The 18,680-nt window shown below is 40.3% G+C and overlaps 1 protein-coding gene across 8 annotated transcripts in view; it reads right to left on the bottom strand.

Annotated features, from left to right (window-relative positions):
- The window catches only part of FHIP1A (FHF complex subunit HOOK interacting protein 1A), a 202,420-nt gene that overhangs the window by 52,472 nt on the left and 131,268 nt on the right, over positions 1–18,680 (bottom strand). For all 8 annotated transcript variants that reach the window (XM_045576427.1, XM_045576426.1, XM_036424770.2 and 5 more), the window contains 2 exons: positions 14,350–14,508; positions 12,310–12,396 (listed from right to left, as the gene is read on the bottom strand). In XM_045576427.1, coding sequence (XP_045432383.1) covers positions 12,310–12,396; positions 14,350–14,508 — 246 coding nt within the window. The remainder of the gene's footprint in view (positions 1–12,309; positions 12,397–14,349; positions 14,509–18,680) is intronic.

The raw sequence follows: 18,680 nt of genomic DNA, 5'->3' as shown, positions 1-18,680 counted from the left end.
CAGTGATCTCAACCCTGGCTGCATGCTAGAATCACCTGGGGAGCTTTTTAAAAATACCCATGCTCATGCCCCACTTGGATATGGTTCAAGAAGAATCTCCATAAATGAGGCCAGGATTCCCTTGTTGATTCTATCACAATGACCCAGTATCACAAAGATGACTGTACTGCAGGGGTGCTAAGGTGCCATTTAAAAATATTTCAGTTGATAGAGTGACAAAAGCTAAAAAAAAAAAAAAAAAAAAAGCAAACCAACAAACAAAAAACAGCTGGTTGACCTTCACAAATATAAAAAGATGACCAAGCACATTCTTCCCAAAGAAAACTTGGGCCCGGGAGGTAAAAAAGCATTTCAGATCACAGGGAAAAGTCAGTGGTGATATCCCCTGTGCTACCCACTCAGTCATCAAGTTATCCTGCTTCACAGATACCACCTTCTGCCACCTGCCACATAAGTATTTTGCAGAGCTGATGAAAACATCTAAAATCACTATTGAAGGAAAACAAAGGGGTAATTTGGAAACATCCCCAAATTCATTTATCCAGTTGAGTACTAGATTATTGTACATGATTGAATATGTTAATTGCCCAATGGAGTACTACTGGATTTCCCAGGAATAATAGCAGGATTGGAAAGCCGATTACAGAAGAGTTAATGTTTGAATAAATGACCTGGAGAATCCAAGCTAGGTTGATATATTGCCCACTTCCTTACCCTCCTACCATAAATGAAGAAGAAGGGGTAGAGGAAAAGGAAGGAGGAAGAGGGGGAGGGTCATTAAGGTGCCTTGTTTTTAGCACTATGAGGCACAAAGTGACCACACCATCATTCCTAGCTGCTAACCTCACTCTCATGATATGAACAAAGGGCTGTGTGTGAGAATCTACATATTAATTAGATAAAAATATTGTTCCTCTCTTTTTAAAGTAGAGACACCAAAAATTCAGACCCAAGAGCCTCTTAGATCCACTAGAGGGAGCAAGCTCTCCTTCTGGAGCAGACTGAACTGAGGAAAAACTCCAGCAGGGGTGCACCCAAGCAGCCACACACTGCAGAGCAGCCTTCCAAGGAAGGGGGTTTCCTTTCTAAGAAACCGTTGAATTAACAAAAGCATAAGGAGACTTTTTCCTAAATTCTGCATTAGTCGCTCAGGAGTTAACCTATGCCATGGAAGGAATAATGGGATTAAGATTTTCTTTGGAGAAGGGTCATGAAAAGAGATGATACTAAGGCTTTGAGGCTTGGGAATTTGGGTTTTGGTCCAAGGTTGGCTGGTATCAGCTGTGTGAGCAGGTTGCTTAACCTCTTCAGTCTTCAATGTCTTTATCTGAAAAAATAAGGAGCTGGGACTAGACAATCTCTGAAATGATGTCTAGTACTAAAATTCTATTAGTACATAATGCACCGTGTTTCCATCTCCAGTGTAATCTCTCTGTGTAGATTTGGCAAGGACATGAAACTAAGGTATTAGTAATTCATTTATTGAGAAGATGACATGTTATTAATTCATTTACTGAAAAGCATGTATGGAATGCCTACTGGGCACCAAGCATCGGTTTAAGAGCATGTTGGGAAATAAAGACATAGAGACAAATTAGAGTCCTTTACCATTATTCTACATAGAGCTACTCTATGTCATTGAAATCTATGGACTTCAAAAATTCTCAACTACTAAATTCTAATAGAATTATACCTTCAAAGGAAAAACTGTGTAGCTACATCTACTAGCTCTCTATTAAAGCATTTAACACAAATATAAATACACATATGCTTATCCAGATATTTTGATGTCTTAATACATAGATATGGCAATGACATATTGCCAATCATAGGCAACATAAGCCCAAAACAGTAAAGTTTTCCCACATCATAAAACTTCATTACCAGATGTAGAGAGCACATTTCAAACATCCATCTTAGAGCCATCACTTTTCCTTCAGAAACCTTTCTTTGTTCATTTTCCTTTGATTGCTTTTATAAAATATCCCTATCTTTCTTTCTATTTTTCCAGCAATATTTATCAGCAACATTTCTCTGGACTTCCACAATAATTAAGAGTTGCCTCACTTTCAGCAGCAGCCATCTCTAGCCAATGCTAAACACCTCTCCCCTCACGTACCTCACTTTTCTCCCACTCCATGCCACCCCCGAGTGCCAGCTGTCAGCCAAACATCAGTTCATCAACCTAACTAGCACCCAATAGCTGTAAACTAATCTCACCCCAGCTTTCTCTCTCACTCCCTCACATTAGCTCTACGCACATGCAACTATACTTCATTACCATATCTATGTTCACCTATTCACTTATTTAAAAATATAAAAACACCTATTCGGTACAAGTAGGTGTGCCACAGATGCTGCTCTAATATGAGTTCAATGGATGAATGACAAATAAAAAAAATTTTAAAAGACAAAAAAAAAGGGGGGGGGGGAGACAAGTAGAGCTCAGTGTCATTACAGGAAGAGAAACAGGGATACCTCCAAGGCACCAAGAGGCTGGCTTTAAGCCACAGTGATGATATCCAATGGCCAATCAGTTCCCTATTTATTCTGTGAATATGCAAAATGGAAGGAAAGATTTAGGTTTCCATTCTCATAACAATATGCCAAGTCTCAGCTGAATTAGGTACCTTATCTGGAACCTCCTTGCTCACAAAATATTCAAAGACCCAGTGCTTCAAGTAGGCTAGAAGCTTACCATGAAAACTTAAGATATTAATTATAAGACTTTCTTTAGAAAAAAAAAAAAAAGTAAATTTTCCAATAGTTTCCACATTCTCAAAGGCTTCCACAATAAATAGTAGACATTTCATTGTGAGCCACAGCTGGTTCACACATGATAGCTCTGGGATAAATAACAGATTCTCTTAGGCTTTTCTATATATTGATGATGAAAAAAGTATATTTGTATATGGATCTAAACATCTGTATAGAATCTATACATTCCACTTAGTAACCTAGAATATAGAAAAATGGAAAAAAGAAATAAGGTTACAGTTAACTGGCAACACCATCCATATTGTGTAACCTCCAATTACACGGAGCATGTTTTCCCCTTCTGCTCACGGCTCTGGTGGGACTGCGTCAGCAGTAGAACGATTGTGCCTTATAATACTCTGATATACAGGGCATCAGATAGTATTCCCACTACAAAGTCAATGGCATTTCCGTCTGGATTTTTTGGTAATGACATCACTCACTGCCCACATATCTTGACAGCATCACACAGAAAAGCCGAGTTTTTTTGTACTAATAATGGGACTTGTTCAGCATTCTGAAAAATGGGAGGTACCTCTCTCAATCAAACACTGTACATACATTCTTAGATAAGAACCTAATAATCTCCTTTCACTACTCACCTTCAGATACTACTACTTCTACTAGTAAGTCTTTAAATTTTGCCAAGTATTTGACCTATGTCATCTGCATTGATGGCTAAAACAGCTCCAGAGGGAAGCAGGGTAGACCGTATCCAAGTTCTAATACTCATTTGGAAAAGGCTCTAGTGCTTCCCAAAGTGCTGTCATCTTCCTCCTCATCTGATGGTCACTAACCTTAGGAAGCTGACACAGTGGAGTTGCCACAGATGAAAAACCTGGATCCTTAACTGAGTTAATGCCCTGGAGATCACACACAAAACTAGGACTCATGTCTTCTGCATCCTCATCCAATGAAAGAGCATAAATAGCCCGAGTTCCAGCAGAAGAACAGGGATCTGTGTGATCAAGCAAGTGTGGTCCTGGCTAAAGTGCAAACTTCAGGCCTCAGCCCTTCCTATTAGATCAGAATGTCTACTAGTCAGGAGTTCCCATGTAAAAAGTGCCCAGGTAACTGCCTTTGCACATTTAGATTTGAGAACTTCTGACATTGAAATTTAGAATAAATAGGAAACTAATCCTAGAAACAACTGAGTTGACACCACACTCTGAGAGCAACGAGGAAAGAGTAAGTGCAGAGTCATGCTGTCTATGAAATAAGGCAAAAATGTGTAAAGGAGCAATAGCATATTATCTTATATAAAAGGTTAATTTGCAAATTGACCGCATGGCAGAACGACCAGTAACTATGACATGCACTTACCACCAGGGGGGCAGATGCTCAACACAGGAGCTGTCCCCTGGTGATGAAAGCACCACTCAGCCAGAAGCCCTGAGCCGGGCTCAAGGCTGGTAAGCACAGTGGCAGTGGCAGAAGAAGCTCAGTACTAAGGATGTCCATCAGTCAGACATCCCCCAAGGGCTCCTGGACTGTGAGAGGGTGCAGGCTGGCTGAGAGACTCTCCCCTTGCTCCCCTCTCCAAGTGCATGAATTCTGTGCACCGGGCCTCTAGCCTAAAATAAAAATAGTATAGCACTAAAAATGGCATAAAATTCACTGTCCAGTAATATGCCATACCATATGAAGGATGTTTCATTTCAGATTCCGCTGATTAATAGGTAATATTGAGTACTAAGTACCAGAGACAATAACTACTTTAAATGCAGTATTTCATTTATTCTTCACAAGAATCAATAAGGTATATGTTATTACCCACAGTAATATATACACATAGATTAAGGTACTTGACACAGTCATACTGCTAGTGAAACAACAGAACTCAAACTAACATCTCTCTAACCTCAAACCCCAATTTAAAAAGTGTTAAGCTGTTCTTCTTCCCCAAATTTTATTTATTACAATGCATTAATTGGATGTAGTCGATGGAACAAGCTAACTTTCAGTTTTCAATTAATCAAGTATTTCAAGTCAAATATTCTTATAACTGCCACTAAAATCTAAGTCTACTTAATAGCTGGCTCTCATTGGATAGAGCGATTATTAATTTAAGCTGTCTGAGCCAGCCTGTTTAATATGATTTTTCAACCAAGTTTAATAGTGCTACTGCCGATCCACATTACATAGCTGCAGGCCCGAAACAGGACTGGGCCTTTTAATTACCTCGTTTAACTGCCATCGCTGACGGACTACAGTGATCTTTATATCTGTACTGAGGCCTCTCCACTTCCATGATTCTTCTAAGTTCCGAGTAACTGAGAAGACAGGATTGTTTGGGCTCCACTTGCTCCTCAGTCACAAATGGATCTCCCGCATCAAATGGGAACCACAACGCAATATAAACATGAGGCGGCTCCAGGTGCATCAGCTCCCCTGCTGAGCTCAGGCCTCCGCACACAGAGCAGGGCTTCCCAGCTGCCAGATGGCCCTGAGGGCGTGAACACCTCCCTGCCTGGAGCCACTGCACCTGCTGGAGAGGCTGAGACAGCAGCAGCAGCTTCAGTGCAAAACACCTCACTGCTCCAGGGCATCCATGAGGTCCTATCACTTTGCACCAGACTGGCAGCACACTGTGGGCCCAAGTGGGCACACAGGTGCGCTTTCAGCGATGTGGAGGCCAGAAGCATTTAAGTGACTGGTCTACTGCAGGCAGGGTAATAAACAAGGTTCCATCTGAACAAGGAGACCTCAACATCATTACAGAAGAGGGAATAAGAAGCCAGCAGAAAACAGAGCAGGACAACATTCAGAGGCTTTTTGTGCTCAAACATCTTGGGTCACTAACCTAGAGAACAGGTTTTAAAAGCAAATTACTGAAATGCATAAGTAGAACTATGAAATGGAGGGACCAAATGCCTTCAGTGTTTAGTATCGCTCTCCCTAGGGCTGGAGCCTAGTGGGCACCTCCATAACTCAAGAAAAAATATAATGGAGGATTTAGCAAAGAACCACCATCTTAATAAATAAAATCTCAGTGTGCCAAGATGGCAGGGTCAAGATGGCATCCTAATTCCATGGTTTTGATTCCGTTTTTTCCTTCCAACTTCCCACTGAAAGCAATGACTGGTCAGTGAAATTTTACATCATTAGTGGAAATCAGACCTAAGATGTCAAAGTGTTTTTCAACAGAAAGTGACACAGATGACAGCAGTGACAAAGAGCGCCAACATGCTCCATACCCACAAATGCAACAGGAAGAGCCAACAGGAGACTTGTCTCTGCCCTCCTGCCTCCCAAAGCCCCTTCGCCACCTTCCAGACTAGAGATGCAGGAGGAAGGATGGATGGAAGTGGAGCTTAGTGAGGTGACAGGCTGCTCTGCTCATTCTACTGGAGACTGAAAACAGCAGAACATACGGGCTTAGGTATTCCTCCTATAAACTCAGCACCAATTATAGCTCATTAACATTTATTAATGATGATCATCTGAGGATTGTATTTCATTTCTCTTAAAATCTTCAGTCTAACTAGTTTCATAAAAGTTAAAAACATCCCTAGCTAATGAGAGCCCAACTGGGCTCTGAAGGGGTCCTCGCCCACGCCACCCACAGACACATTAATAGCAAGTGGGTGACTCACAGTGTGGCTGCTCCCAGCCTCTCAAATTTTCCATCTTTTCTTCTCTAGTCCCCCCAAAACTTCCATCCATCAACCTAAGTCAATAAGCTATGAATTACTGAGCTCACAGGATACAGCTCATGAATATGTATGTAAGTGTTTGGAAGACAAGATTGCAAAACAAATGGGCTCCAATGTGGCTTTTAGGAACCCAGCACACATGCCTTTAAGGAAATGCCTGAATTATTCTACCCATGTATACTGTTCCAGCATGGTTTCAGCATGCAGAAATGGTAGAAAAATCATTTTTTCTGGTAGATTTTTTTTTTTTTTTTTTTTTTGGCTGCTGGTTTTCCAGGCACACATATGTGGAATCATTTGCTGAATGAAACAGAGCTAGCTGCTCTTTAAAAAAACCAGAGGTACAGGCTTTCTCTCAGGCCACAGTTTTTACTGTTAATGCCTATGAGCTGCCTGCAGAAAAGGTGCCATCTATACATGCTAATTACTACTCTAAAATGCTGATCCTAGTAAATAAATGTGCTGGATGCCTTCCATTTGCCCCTCTCTATCTTTCACCCTGTACATGGCCTCAGTTAACCTGTATGGACCACTTTTTCCCATGAATCCCTTGCCACCTGGTCTTCATTTGGGTTCAGCCACCAGGACATCGGAAAAAGGGAGAATAAAGTTTTGTTATTTATTTTATTCCACTGACTTCCTCTCAGAGGGTTTGCCTCAGATTTGGTTGTGACCCTCACAAAAGTTCATGGTTCTTATCAGGTGGCTCTTTCTATATAGTTCTCTGCCACTTAACAAACACATCCAGTCCTAGAGATGGGAACCATGGTAAATCCACCCAGGATATGGCCACAAATTGATACATCAGGAGGTAGGGTCTACGGTATGTCCTCTCCCCTAGAAAGTGGGTGGGCTCTGTGACTACTATAAACAATAAAATATTTTTATTGAAATATTGTTTTAGTTTCCAAACTAGAGGCTTCTACTCCTGTCTCTAGGAGCCCACATATAGGAAATCCAATTACCTAAAACTGCCATGCTGTGAGAAAGCCCAACATGGCCCCAGGGAGAGATTCTGTGGAAAGAAAGAAAAAAGGAGGAGGGAAGAGAAAGAGGGGTGGGGGTGGGGCAGAAAGAGAGAGGAAGAGATCTCCATCCAACACCAAGGTTTTCAGGCCCCAGACATCATGGAACAGAAACGAACTGTCCCCATTGTGCCCTGCCCTAATTCCTGAACCAGAGACTTGTGCTTTATTCTAAGGATAAAAGATTGTATAAGTCTTTAAGTTTGGGGGCAGCTTATCACACAGCAATAGATCATTGAAACATCATACTCTTGTAGACTCTCCACTACCCAGTGGGTGCCAACTGACAAAAGTCATTAGGGCTGATGATCCCATTCTAGACTTCTCTTCTTTTTGAGAAAATGAAACTGCACTGCCCTCTGAGGTCAGATGTGATTTTCTTTGCTTTGGAGAATGAAATGAGGACAGAAGTGATATGTGTCACTTCCAGACAGGAGCTTCAAAAGCCAGCGGTCATTCACTATGGCCTCTCCCCTCTGACATTATGACCAGATATATCAGATGTTTAAGATCTAGCTATCAACAAGCTGCTGACATGTCCACACCCCAAAACAAACATGTCATGCCAACAAAAACATAAAGAGATGTTGGTGTTGTTTGTGACTGAAGCATAATCATAGTGACTGATTAGTAAGTTCTTTTCTCAAGCTAATCCTTACCAAAACGACCCTGTGCATGAGATAGCATTTGAACTCTGGAATGTTTTTGCACACACACAAAAAAAAGGTCTGTAATTAAGCAAATATATATGTCAATCTTTTTGACAGCTACAATCAGGAACACCACGGAAATCAACCAAGTGGAAACACAGTGGCCATGGGAATCCACCGCCTGGACCTCTAACTACAGGGAGCCTAAGTGGCCAAGGGCCCCATGGCTACACTGAAATCCTCCCACACCTCCCACAGGCTCCTCACAGCCAATGGCAGTGCAGTGGGGATGCTTGGCAGACCTCTCCTTGGGAAACACAGGCCTGACAGCCTGCAACACTCCCATTCAATCTCACACCCTCTCCTTCACTTGGGGTCAGATTGCGTTGCAGTCTGACCACTCCCCCAGAATCCCCCCCACCTTGCTCCCTATTTTCTCTATCACCAGCATTTCCCCTAGCAAAATCCTTACACATTGAACCTATCTTGGCATCCACTCCACTGAGAACACAGACTAATATAACTATGTCAATGAATATTCAGCCTTGATAAGTTAGCTTTGATCAATTAAACATACCGAGACAGCTAGCTCTTGCTGAATGGGGGCTGTTCCATTAATCTAAAGTCATAATGTTACATGATGTCCTTGGATATGGTTAGATTCAACTCCTAAATGATCTACATTGACATGGTATCATTTTCTTTAATGTGATTTTTATAAAGTGGGATTTAACCTATCTCCAAAAGTGTATCCTTCCCTAAGTGTCCAAAATAGGCTTCCAATCTCTTATCCAAAACCCTAGAGACCATGCATTTTGGAATTTGAAATTGCATATATTAGAAAAGTAATATTACACCTGCCATATTTGATGTAACCCAGCATATCTGGAGCAGAACTCTACAGTCAAATACGTCAATTTTTTTCTTCCCATATCACACATAAATATTAACTCAGTAAGAATTTTTTAAAAACAGCCTTGAGACAATTTAGGTATGGGTTTGCCATCAAAGCCAATTATTCTAAAAATTCTGTTTTCACAGATGTTTGCATTTTTGAGTTGTGAATAAAGGATTGCAGACCTGTATATCCACACTACAGAAATCTGTGCAGCCCTATTTAAAAATAAAAATAAAAATAAACTAGCTTTATACTAACACAGGAGAACAAATGGCTGCCCCTCAGCACTGCAGAAGAAAGCATACAGCAGGGCAGCCTGCACTGGAGGTATGACCATAAACATACTCAGAGTGGGAAGAGGAAAGGTGGAGACAATCTTCACTTGCCACTTCCCCCCTCCCTTCCTTTTCCCACCCACAGCCTTCTGTAATGACTTCAGAGCTCATTGAGCAATGCTGTGGAGACATTGTTTATGACTATTGATTGTGATGTGGTAAAGTTTTTAAGTACAAATTTATTTATATTACTTATGCGAGAGAGACTAAATTCACCTCTACAGACTGCCTACGTGGATGGCAGGCAACTAGAATGTTTTGCATAAATTGGGGCTGAGATAGTTCACAGGGAAATTTACTTAGGGTATTACATAAGGCTCTTCTGTCAAGGCAAGAGACGCAGATGGTGAAAACCATGGACAGGAGCCCTGCAGTAAACTTGAGATGCCCAGTATCTCTTCCACATCAAAGGAGAGGACACAGCATGGGACTGTTCCCTCAGGGAATGTCTCAAGAAACACCCAATTCTGGACATTTTTCCTCATCTGTTTCTAGCCCCTGTCCTGGCACTCATAAAAGCTCTTTTCTTCATCAACCATTTCAGAAGCCAAGAGCCAGAGGAGAGGCTGTTAACTACAAACAAAAGAAAAAGATGAAGAGCGGGATGAAAACCAAATTAGGGAGGAAATATTCTTTCTAGTAGCTTAATAGTCCTGGAGAAATGGTCCGCAATGGATAAAAGTTAAGGAATCTTAATTAGGGATTGGAAATCTAATACAGTAACATTCACTTTGCATTTTGTATACTCAGTATTGACTGTATTTTTTCACAGTAAGCATGCATTAAAATAACTTCATGATTTGCCGAAAACAGTTTGGCTCAGTGGCTAGAGCGTCGGCCTGCAGACTGGGTGGTCCCAGGTTCAATTTCGGTCAAGGATATGTACCTTGGTTGAGGCACATCCCCACTAGGGGGTGTATAAGAGGCAGCTATTCGATGTTTCTAACTCTCTATCCCTCTCTCTTCCTCTCTGTGAAAAATCAATAAAATATATATTTTTTAAATAACTTCATGATTTAAAATTTTTCATTTAATTATGGGAATTACTGAGAACAATCTTTGTTAATATATTTAAGGTGCTATTATTATTCCCTATGAATCTTTCTTGGGAGATGTACCAAGTACAAACACTCTGCGTGGCACTCTGACTAACATCATTCCATTTGTGTGCTGTTTGTTCAACCTCTAAATCTGAGGTACTGTGCTTGGCACTGGAGATACCCCAGTGAACAAAGCAAGTTCACAAAACCCCAAGAAGCAGGTGCACCATGTGGAGACAGGCATTCATAAAGTTATTGCACATTTAATGATTCAATCCCACTTGTGGTGCATTCTATGAAGGGGAGCACTGTGACCCATCAGTGCTTCATGGCAGCTCTCTGAGGTGGATCTCATCCTCAATTATGGATAGAGATTTAACATTAATATTTGTAACATTAAGGTATGTTAATTATACTACCATAAAATATACTGAACAAAATATATTTTTATAATTACAGCTATTATGGCAACGATAAGAAATTATTTTAGGTCCACCAGTCAGTGGGGGAAAGGATGGGAATAAATGTGGAACTAAGTCCAAATGTGTGGGGGAATACAAGGATCATTACTGCCAAGGATTTCACCAGCACTACTGGTTCCTTGACGCAGAAGCTTGGAGACCTCCACTTCAAGACACCCACCCCATCCCCAGAACTGCAAAACATGAACAGCAAGACAACCTGGAAACAAATAGAAGGGGTATATTTTCCGAAGATATGTTCCATATTTTACAAGCATTTTTTTTTTTTCATTTTAAAGACGTGGGCCCTTTGTGCCCACAAACAACTAAAATAAACTGGAAATATCAATCTCAAACTGTACCCAAGAGTCCTTCTTGAGCCTAGAAGTAACACACAAGTCCTATTCAGAGCAAATGCCTTGTCTGTTTGGAAAACTTTGCCGCTGTGCTCAAAAGGCACTAAGGGGCAAGACACGAACATCTTCCACAAAGACCTGCTGCTCTGTGAGATGAGCGTGCAGAAAGGCTCGCTGGAGTTGTAATACTAACCATGGTATCTCTGGTACCGAATTGCCTTCAAGATAACATCTGCTCAAAATAAAATACTTGGGAAATTTGGAGGGTGTAAGGGAGACCTGCTGCTCCCATCAGCATATACAGCCAGGTTTCAAAGTTGCCATAATCAGGGAATCTCGGATTGTGTAAAATGAGAGCCCATGGAAATGGAACTTCCAGGTGTAGAAAGATGGGCATTCCATCCAAATGCATGTGATAAGTAGTTCCTTGCGTCTCTCCTGACCAAGGCTGGCACTTACAATAACTTGACAAAGATCCTCTTGAGCTAAATATTGTATATGTTTCTTTACTCAGCGAAGCACGAACTTAAAATTAGAATTCTAGGTCCATGGGTATCTCCTGATAGCTCACAATGGAATAAGCTGACTTATTACACAAAATGAAAGCATCATAGTGAATTCAGACTGGTGCTAATGAGACAGCCAACCTTTGGTGAGACCTTAACTTGGCTTCACTTTAACTTTTTTGCTGTCTCAAAATTTTAATAATAAAATATGGTGTTCTGAGATATGGCAAATCCATGAAACTTTTGCTCCCACATCCCTCTCCATATCCATAGTAAACCTTGCTCCCCCTATGACAGATGTGGCCTTATTGGACAGCTTAACAGGGAATTCCAAGTAGGCACCATCCATGACATCAGCAAGAACAAGAGTCAGTAGTCTAGTTGCCAATTCTGATTTAAACTATCTTACTTGACATTCCAAATGCCATATCCGTGACAATAAATAGATCCCGTTGGACTTAAGCTGTCACCATTGTTAAGACCTGTTTGACATGGCTAAGGAATATAGATGGTGTGAGAAATAAGGCTGAAGTCATCATCAAGTCATTTACACCATGTTGGCCTTTCTCAGTTTCCATTAGTTGTACTACCAACAGATAAAATATTACATCAGCCAGTCACTGACCTTGTGGAGAGCAGGAGCCAAGACTGGTACCAAGAACCCATTGTAAATATAATTTACAAGCTGGTGACGAATCAAAGGGTGAGCCACCTAAAAGAGAAATAAGTAGTAATAAAAATTACAAAGAATTCAATTTTTAGGTCTTCTAAAAAATCAAATATTTCTGGGTACGTCCTAAATTCAAAATAGATATCCAAATGTTGGCCATTTATTTCATGATTAAAGAGTAATTCAGACTTGAAACCACCATGGAGGTTTTTCAGATGGTTTATTCCAGTATAAATAGTTTTGACTTTCAAACAAAACAAAAAGAGAGAGAGAAGTTGATAGTTTTAAATTTCCATTTGAAAAATAGACTGAAGATGTATACAGAGTCATATCATAAAATTCACAAACTAGGAAGTATAACTTTACACCATAATTTCATCTGTGTCCCATCTCAATTTGTGACTTATTAAAAAAAAAAAAAAAAAGAATACAACTGTCAAAATGGACAATTAAATACATTTATTTTGCTGGTAGAAAAGAATTTCTCATTTTAGAGGTGCATTCTCTGCTACTCTTTTTATTAAGAAGGAAGGCATTTAGATATTCTTTTTATTGAAAAATAAATCCTATTGAAAAGCAGAAAACATTATCAGAGGCACAAGTCTTCCTATATTTGATTTATAAAATATATTTTTGCATGGATAACCCTTGCTAATATCTTTAAATTTATCTTTATTGTTGAAAGTATTACAAATATCCCCCTATAGCCCCATTAACCCCTCCACACCATACTCCCCACCCCCACCTTCCAAGGCCTTCACTGCAACTATTGTCCATGTCCATGGGTTATGCATATATGCATACAAGTTCTTTGGTTAGCCTCTTTTACAAGTAATCTTTACAATAGCGACCCCAAACAAACAAACAAACAAACAAACAAAAAAAATCTTAAAAGTATATGGCCTCAAAATATAGAATGAAATATATCACTTCTTGGTTCTTAAGCATGCCTGTTAGCTTTAATTCTCTTTCTTAAAAGACATACTTTCCTCATAGGGAAGTGAGGCTAGATCTTTAAATTACTAATAATCTCTCTCTGTGTACATTTGGGGAGAAAATAACAGTCTCATCTCTTTTATGTCCACATACTTCTGCAGGAAACTGTTGACAGACTGTAATATTAAAGAAAAAATAACTTAAGATATAAACCACTTATCTTATATATAAATAAAACTTCCTTTGACTTAGCAATAAAAATGAGATGGGAACAAATGTGATGTACTGCATTTCCTTCCAGAAGCTATTTCTTTATTTGGTAGATAAACAGATTATAACTAACATTTTCACCTCACAATCACCATAAAGAAAATGTGATTTCTTAATAAATCCAATATTGAGGTAATGTTTATGGTATACAAAAATAAAACATTTTTGACGTAAACCTACTACATCCTTAAATGTTTATAAAATCTGATTTTTATTGAAAACTAACAAAAAATCTGAAAGTAAAAATCTAATCAAGAAGCAAAAATAGTAGAGTTCAGTGGCGGTTTCCCCCAAAAAAGCAGGCCAATTTCAAGTAAATTTAATTTGTGTTGCTAAGAAGATGCTTAAGTTCTTCTAAATTCAATTGGGATAACAATATTCTTTATGTAGCATGCACCATTAAGCACAACAAAGTGTTTTCCTTTGTAGACTCCCCAAAAGACCTTGAAATAAAAGTGGTATAATTTGGAGTACTTAGAAGCCTAAAAATACCTACTTAATGAGTCAGGCATTGAACTTAGTTTTGATGGTTAAGTGGATAATCAAAACAGAATTAACATTTTTTATGAGGAAGATAAAGAATATCTACTTACTTTTTCTCAATTAAAACTTCCCAGAAACCCATAAACCAACATTTTTACTCATTCAAGAACATTTAGTATGCTTCAAGTAAAGCATCAACATTCCATAAACATTAAAATAAAAAAAGGAATATTTATGAACTACTCCTTTACCATGCTTATACTCTGAATGGATCATAGCAAAGGGTCCCTGCACTGCGCTCAGTACCTGTATGACGGCATTGCAAAACTCCAGGGAGTTCATGAACTGGACGAGAGAAGGGAGTAGGAGCCAGTCATCTTTCAGAAGGCAGTGCCACTCCTCGCCTTTCTCTTCCAGCTTTGTAGGCAGGGAAGAGTAGAGACCACTGAGCCCAGTTGCAAGCACCTGTGTTCAGAAGTAAAAATGTAATCAGCTCTTTTCCAAAGTTTTAAAAATATGTTTTTATTCATTTTGAGAGAGAGAGAGATAGAAATATGAATGAGAGAGAAGCATTGATTGGCTGCCTTCTGCATGCCCCCTAATGGGCACTGAGCCCGAAACCCAGGCATATGCCCTGACCAGGAATCAAACCAGCAACCTTCTGGTTCTATGCTCAACCACTGAGCCATACCGGCCAGGCTCTTTTCTAAAGTTTTAACCTGCAACTGACAGGTCCCCGGGGAGGTCAATGCTGCTGGTCCAAAAACTGCGCTTGAAGTAGCAAGGTAATAAAGTATGAGAGTGTATTTTGCTAGCTAGAAAGGATTCGACAGGTGGAGATTAGCAGGGAAGGACAACTCCAGTAGAAGGAACAGTAGCACCCAGGGTATTTGGTTAATTCGTAGATGGAAGATACAGGTGGCATGTCTCTTCTGTACAGGCACATGCTGGTCTAAGGGTCGGGGGAGAGAGGGAGAGGCAAAGATGAAGAGAAATGATTCCTGCCCCTAAGCTGTTGAAGAAAGGGGCAAACTCATAAACAAGCATTACAGCACCATGCGCTGCATGCAAACCCAGAGAAGGCACAAACCCAGTCTCTGGGAGGAAGCCCTGGACTCTGGCAGCCCAGGTCAGAAGATGTCACAGGTAAGAACCATGAGTGGCTTTAGAGAAAGATTCCTGCAAACATGTTAAAGATCAATGCCTATTTACAGTTTGAAAAGCACTTTAATGTGATCTTCATAAGTGATAGCAAGAAGAAAGAACTGGGGGCCATGAGTCAGACATGATGACAATAGTTCAAACACAGCTACAGTAGGGCTAAGCTGAAATACCAGGAGTCGGAAATGAGAGGAGGAAATAAATTTGAGATTCATGTGTGAGGTGGGTGTGAGGGTGAGCTAACCATGACATCTGTCGATCCAGTATTGATCCAAAGCTCACGGGGTGTACTTCCTCCCTCAATGCTATGTTCCTAAAAGAACAGTTTGGGCTTGGTAACTGAAGATGAGTGAGAACTCCAAATTATTAAGTTATCCAGCTTGGTCATTAACCGGTTTAGCTCAATGGATAGAGCATCAGCCTGTGGACTGAAAGATCCCAGGTTCCATTCCGGTCAAGGGGCATGTACCTAGGTTGTGGGCACATCCCCAGTAGGGGGTGTGCAAGAGGCAGCTGATCGATGATTCTCTCTCATCGATGTTTCTAACTCTCTATCCCTCTCTCTTCCACTCTGTAAAAAATCAATAAAATGTATTAAAAAGAAAGAAAGAAAGAAAGAAAGAAAGAAAGAAAGAAAGAAAGAAAGAAATAAAGAAAATGATCTCTTTAACAGAGACAGAAATGTGAGCAAGGAACACGCTTGTGTTATATGTCTGTTGATTTTATCTTGTGCAGCATAATCTGAGGGAAACTATGGCTGTCACAGTTGGGAAGCCTCCCAGCTGGGAAGTGATGATCCCAAACAGCACCTCAGAGATCCTGATCAGGCAGAGGAATAGCATGGAACAGAAGCAAGAAATTACCTGTAAAAGGTGTTCCTTTAGGGCAGTGGTCGGCAAACTCAACAGAGCAGCAAACCATGGCTCGCAAGCTGCAGTTTGCTGACCACTGCTTTAGGGTAAACCCTGAAGTTATGAGGGACTCAGGTCAGCTAGAAACATTCAAGAAAACATTCAACCCTAACTTAGGCCCAGAAAAGAAATAGTGAAGTTTTTATTGATCTCAGAGTCTAATAAGAGATGAGTCAGCAATTTTAAGTGTAATAAATGTTCAGAATACATGATAGAAAATGCATGGTGCTGTGGATATACAAAAAGCCCTTAATCCAGACTTGGGGTGGGAGAGCAGGGAACGGTCTCAGAAGAAGTGATGCCCAAGCTACTAAAGAATAAACAGTAGGTGGCCAAAATAGAGTGCTGAATGGAAGAATATTCTAAGCAGAGCGTGTATAAAAGCTCAAAGGGAAAATGGCATCTTCCAGGAACTGAGAGCAGTGCAGTGCTACTGGAGTGTAGAATTAGAGGTGGAATGAGCTGGCAAGATAAGCAGGAGTCAGACCCTGCAAGGCTCTGTAGGCCAGAATGAAGAGCTTGGGGGGGCATCTACTGAACAGCCCTGTAGGCAGCTGTATGGAATTAATGCTTAGAGAAGGGTCTGGGCTAGAGATAGAGATCTGGAACCATCCATACAGACCATCCATAGAGGGAGAAGGGAAGGGAGGTTGAGGCAGATGATAAAGAAATCCATGGTGTCTGACATCAGAAAGTCAGAGGAGGTGGTGGGAGTCCAGGTATGTTGAACCTGGAAAAATGATCTACAACCTCATTGTTGCCTCTCCTTCTTCCCTGTCCTGTTCCTACAGCATCCTCTGTGTAGCACCTGTCAGTCTTGCATTTATTAGTTTACAGGGGTCTGGATAATTTGTGCAGGCACGTATGTGGAGCAGCAGAGGCCAGCAGTGCTTCCCGTTAGAAACACCCCCTGCTGGCCAACAGAGAACAGGCCTGGCCTGAGAAATGAGAACCTGGAGGTCTTAGCGCAGAAAAACTGGATGATGCCTCAGGAATGAGGGGTGGGGGGCACATGGAGTGGGAGTCCACAGAGGAGTAGGAAGGGCAGTGAGAGAAAGAAGTGAACCACTTCAATATTTGAGAAATCAAAAGATTATGTCTGTTTCTCTGTCCTTTAACCTAGTGTCCTTTTTTCACTCATTCATTCACTGGTTCATTAAAAAAGAATTACTAAGCACCTTCAATCCAGGTACTAGGCTAAGTACAGAAATACAACAGTAAACAAGATCGTGAATTTCTTTCTTTTTCGTAATCAAAGCATCTGTGATCCCAAAGGAGACTGTCCCCTATTTAAAGTACTTAACTCCTTATCTACACACCCAAACCAATCACTTTAACTCCAGTTTTTAATGTGACCCGAGTGAGTTGTCTGTAATAAATTAGAATTCTCTACCAAGAGAGAACAGAGACCAAAAGTTCTCCTTGAAGGGAACTCTAACCTTGATGCAACATTTTAAAAATCAATTACATTTGCTAACTCATACTAAATTAACCACAGAACAAAGGCTTTAATTCTGCATATGCCCGAAACCTTAACCACTTTGAGGCTTCAAAAATGAATTCATAAAGAGAGGCTTAATTTGTCTGACTAAAAAGCTGGGAATAACTATTTAGTATATCAATATAATTACAGCAACATTAATCTTCAAATTACATACATCAGTGACAGTAATTAAAAATAACACATACCTAATATTCACTTTTTTAAAGCATATTCCTGGAAAAGGTGTGGCTAAGATGAAAACAGAAGCCTGTCTATAGAGTGCAGTGTGGCAACGGGAACAGAGAACTACCGCCTTCTTGCCACTATATGTGGGGCTCGCGAATGTCTCTGCTATATTCTTCAGGCAAAGAAACATGGAAGAAAATATTCTGCAGAATAGAGAGTAACACATATTTCTTTTAAATAGGTTTTTATTGATTTTTTAGAGAAAAAGCAAGGGAGAGAGGGAGAAAGAGAGAAACATTGATGAGGGAGAAACATAGATCAGCTGCCTCTTGTATGCCCATGCCCTTATTGGGGTTTGAACCCAAACCCATGGCATGTGCCCTGACTGAGAATCGAACTGGCTACCTTTTGGTGCACAGGATGATGCTCAACCAACTGAGTGACACCAGCCAGGACTAGTATTCCATAGTCTTAAAAAGAAGATTCCAAATCTTTACTGCTAGATATTTATAGCCCCTTTCTAAGACTGCTCAGAGTTCAGATCCATTCACCCAATCCACATATATTTCTAAAATACTGACAGTGACCCAGTGGCTGGAGAAAGAAGTGGACAAGCCAGCTCAGGAGAGATAGAGGAGAAAGGCGATAAACTAATACATACAAGAAAGACAATTGCTCCACAAGGGGAATCAGAGGGTGCTGTGGGAACGGGGCAAGGGAAAAGGAGAGGCAACAGGTTTGTAGATCATTTTTCCAAGAGTTTAATGGCACCATCTACTTATTTTTAAATTTCATTTTTAACCTAATTTTAAAAAAGTCTCCTTAAAAGAAAATAATCCATATAAAACTATAAGGATAATAACAGATCATTTAAACAGCAACACTTCCATGAAAGC

Source organism: Pipistrellus kuhlii, unplaced genomic scaffold (genome assembly GCF_014108245.1).
Source record: "Pipistrellus kuhlii isolate mPipKuh1 unplaced genomic scaffold, mPipKuh1.p scaffold_m20_p_8, whole genome shotgun sequence".
Lineage (NCBI taxonomy): Eukaryota > Metazoa > Chordata > Mammalia > Chiroptera > Vespertilionidae > Pipistrellus > Pipistrellus kuhlii.
The sequence above is the reverse complement of the archived record's forward strand: the minus strand, read 5'-3'. Positions and strand labels throughout refer to the sequence as shown.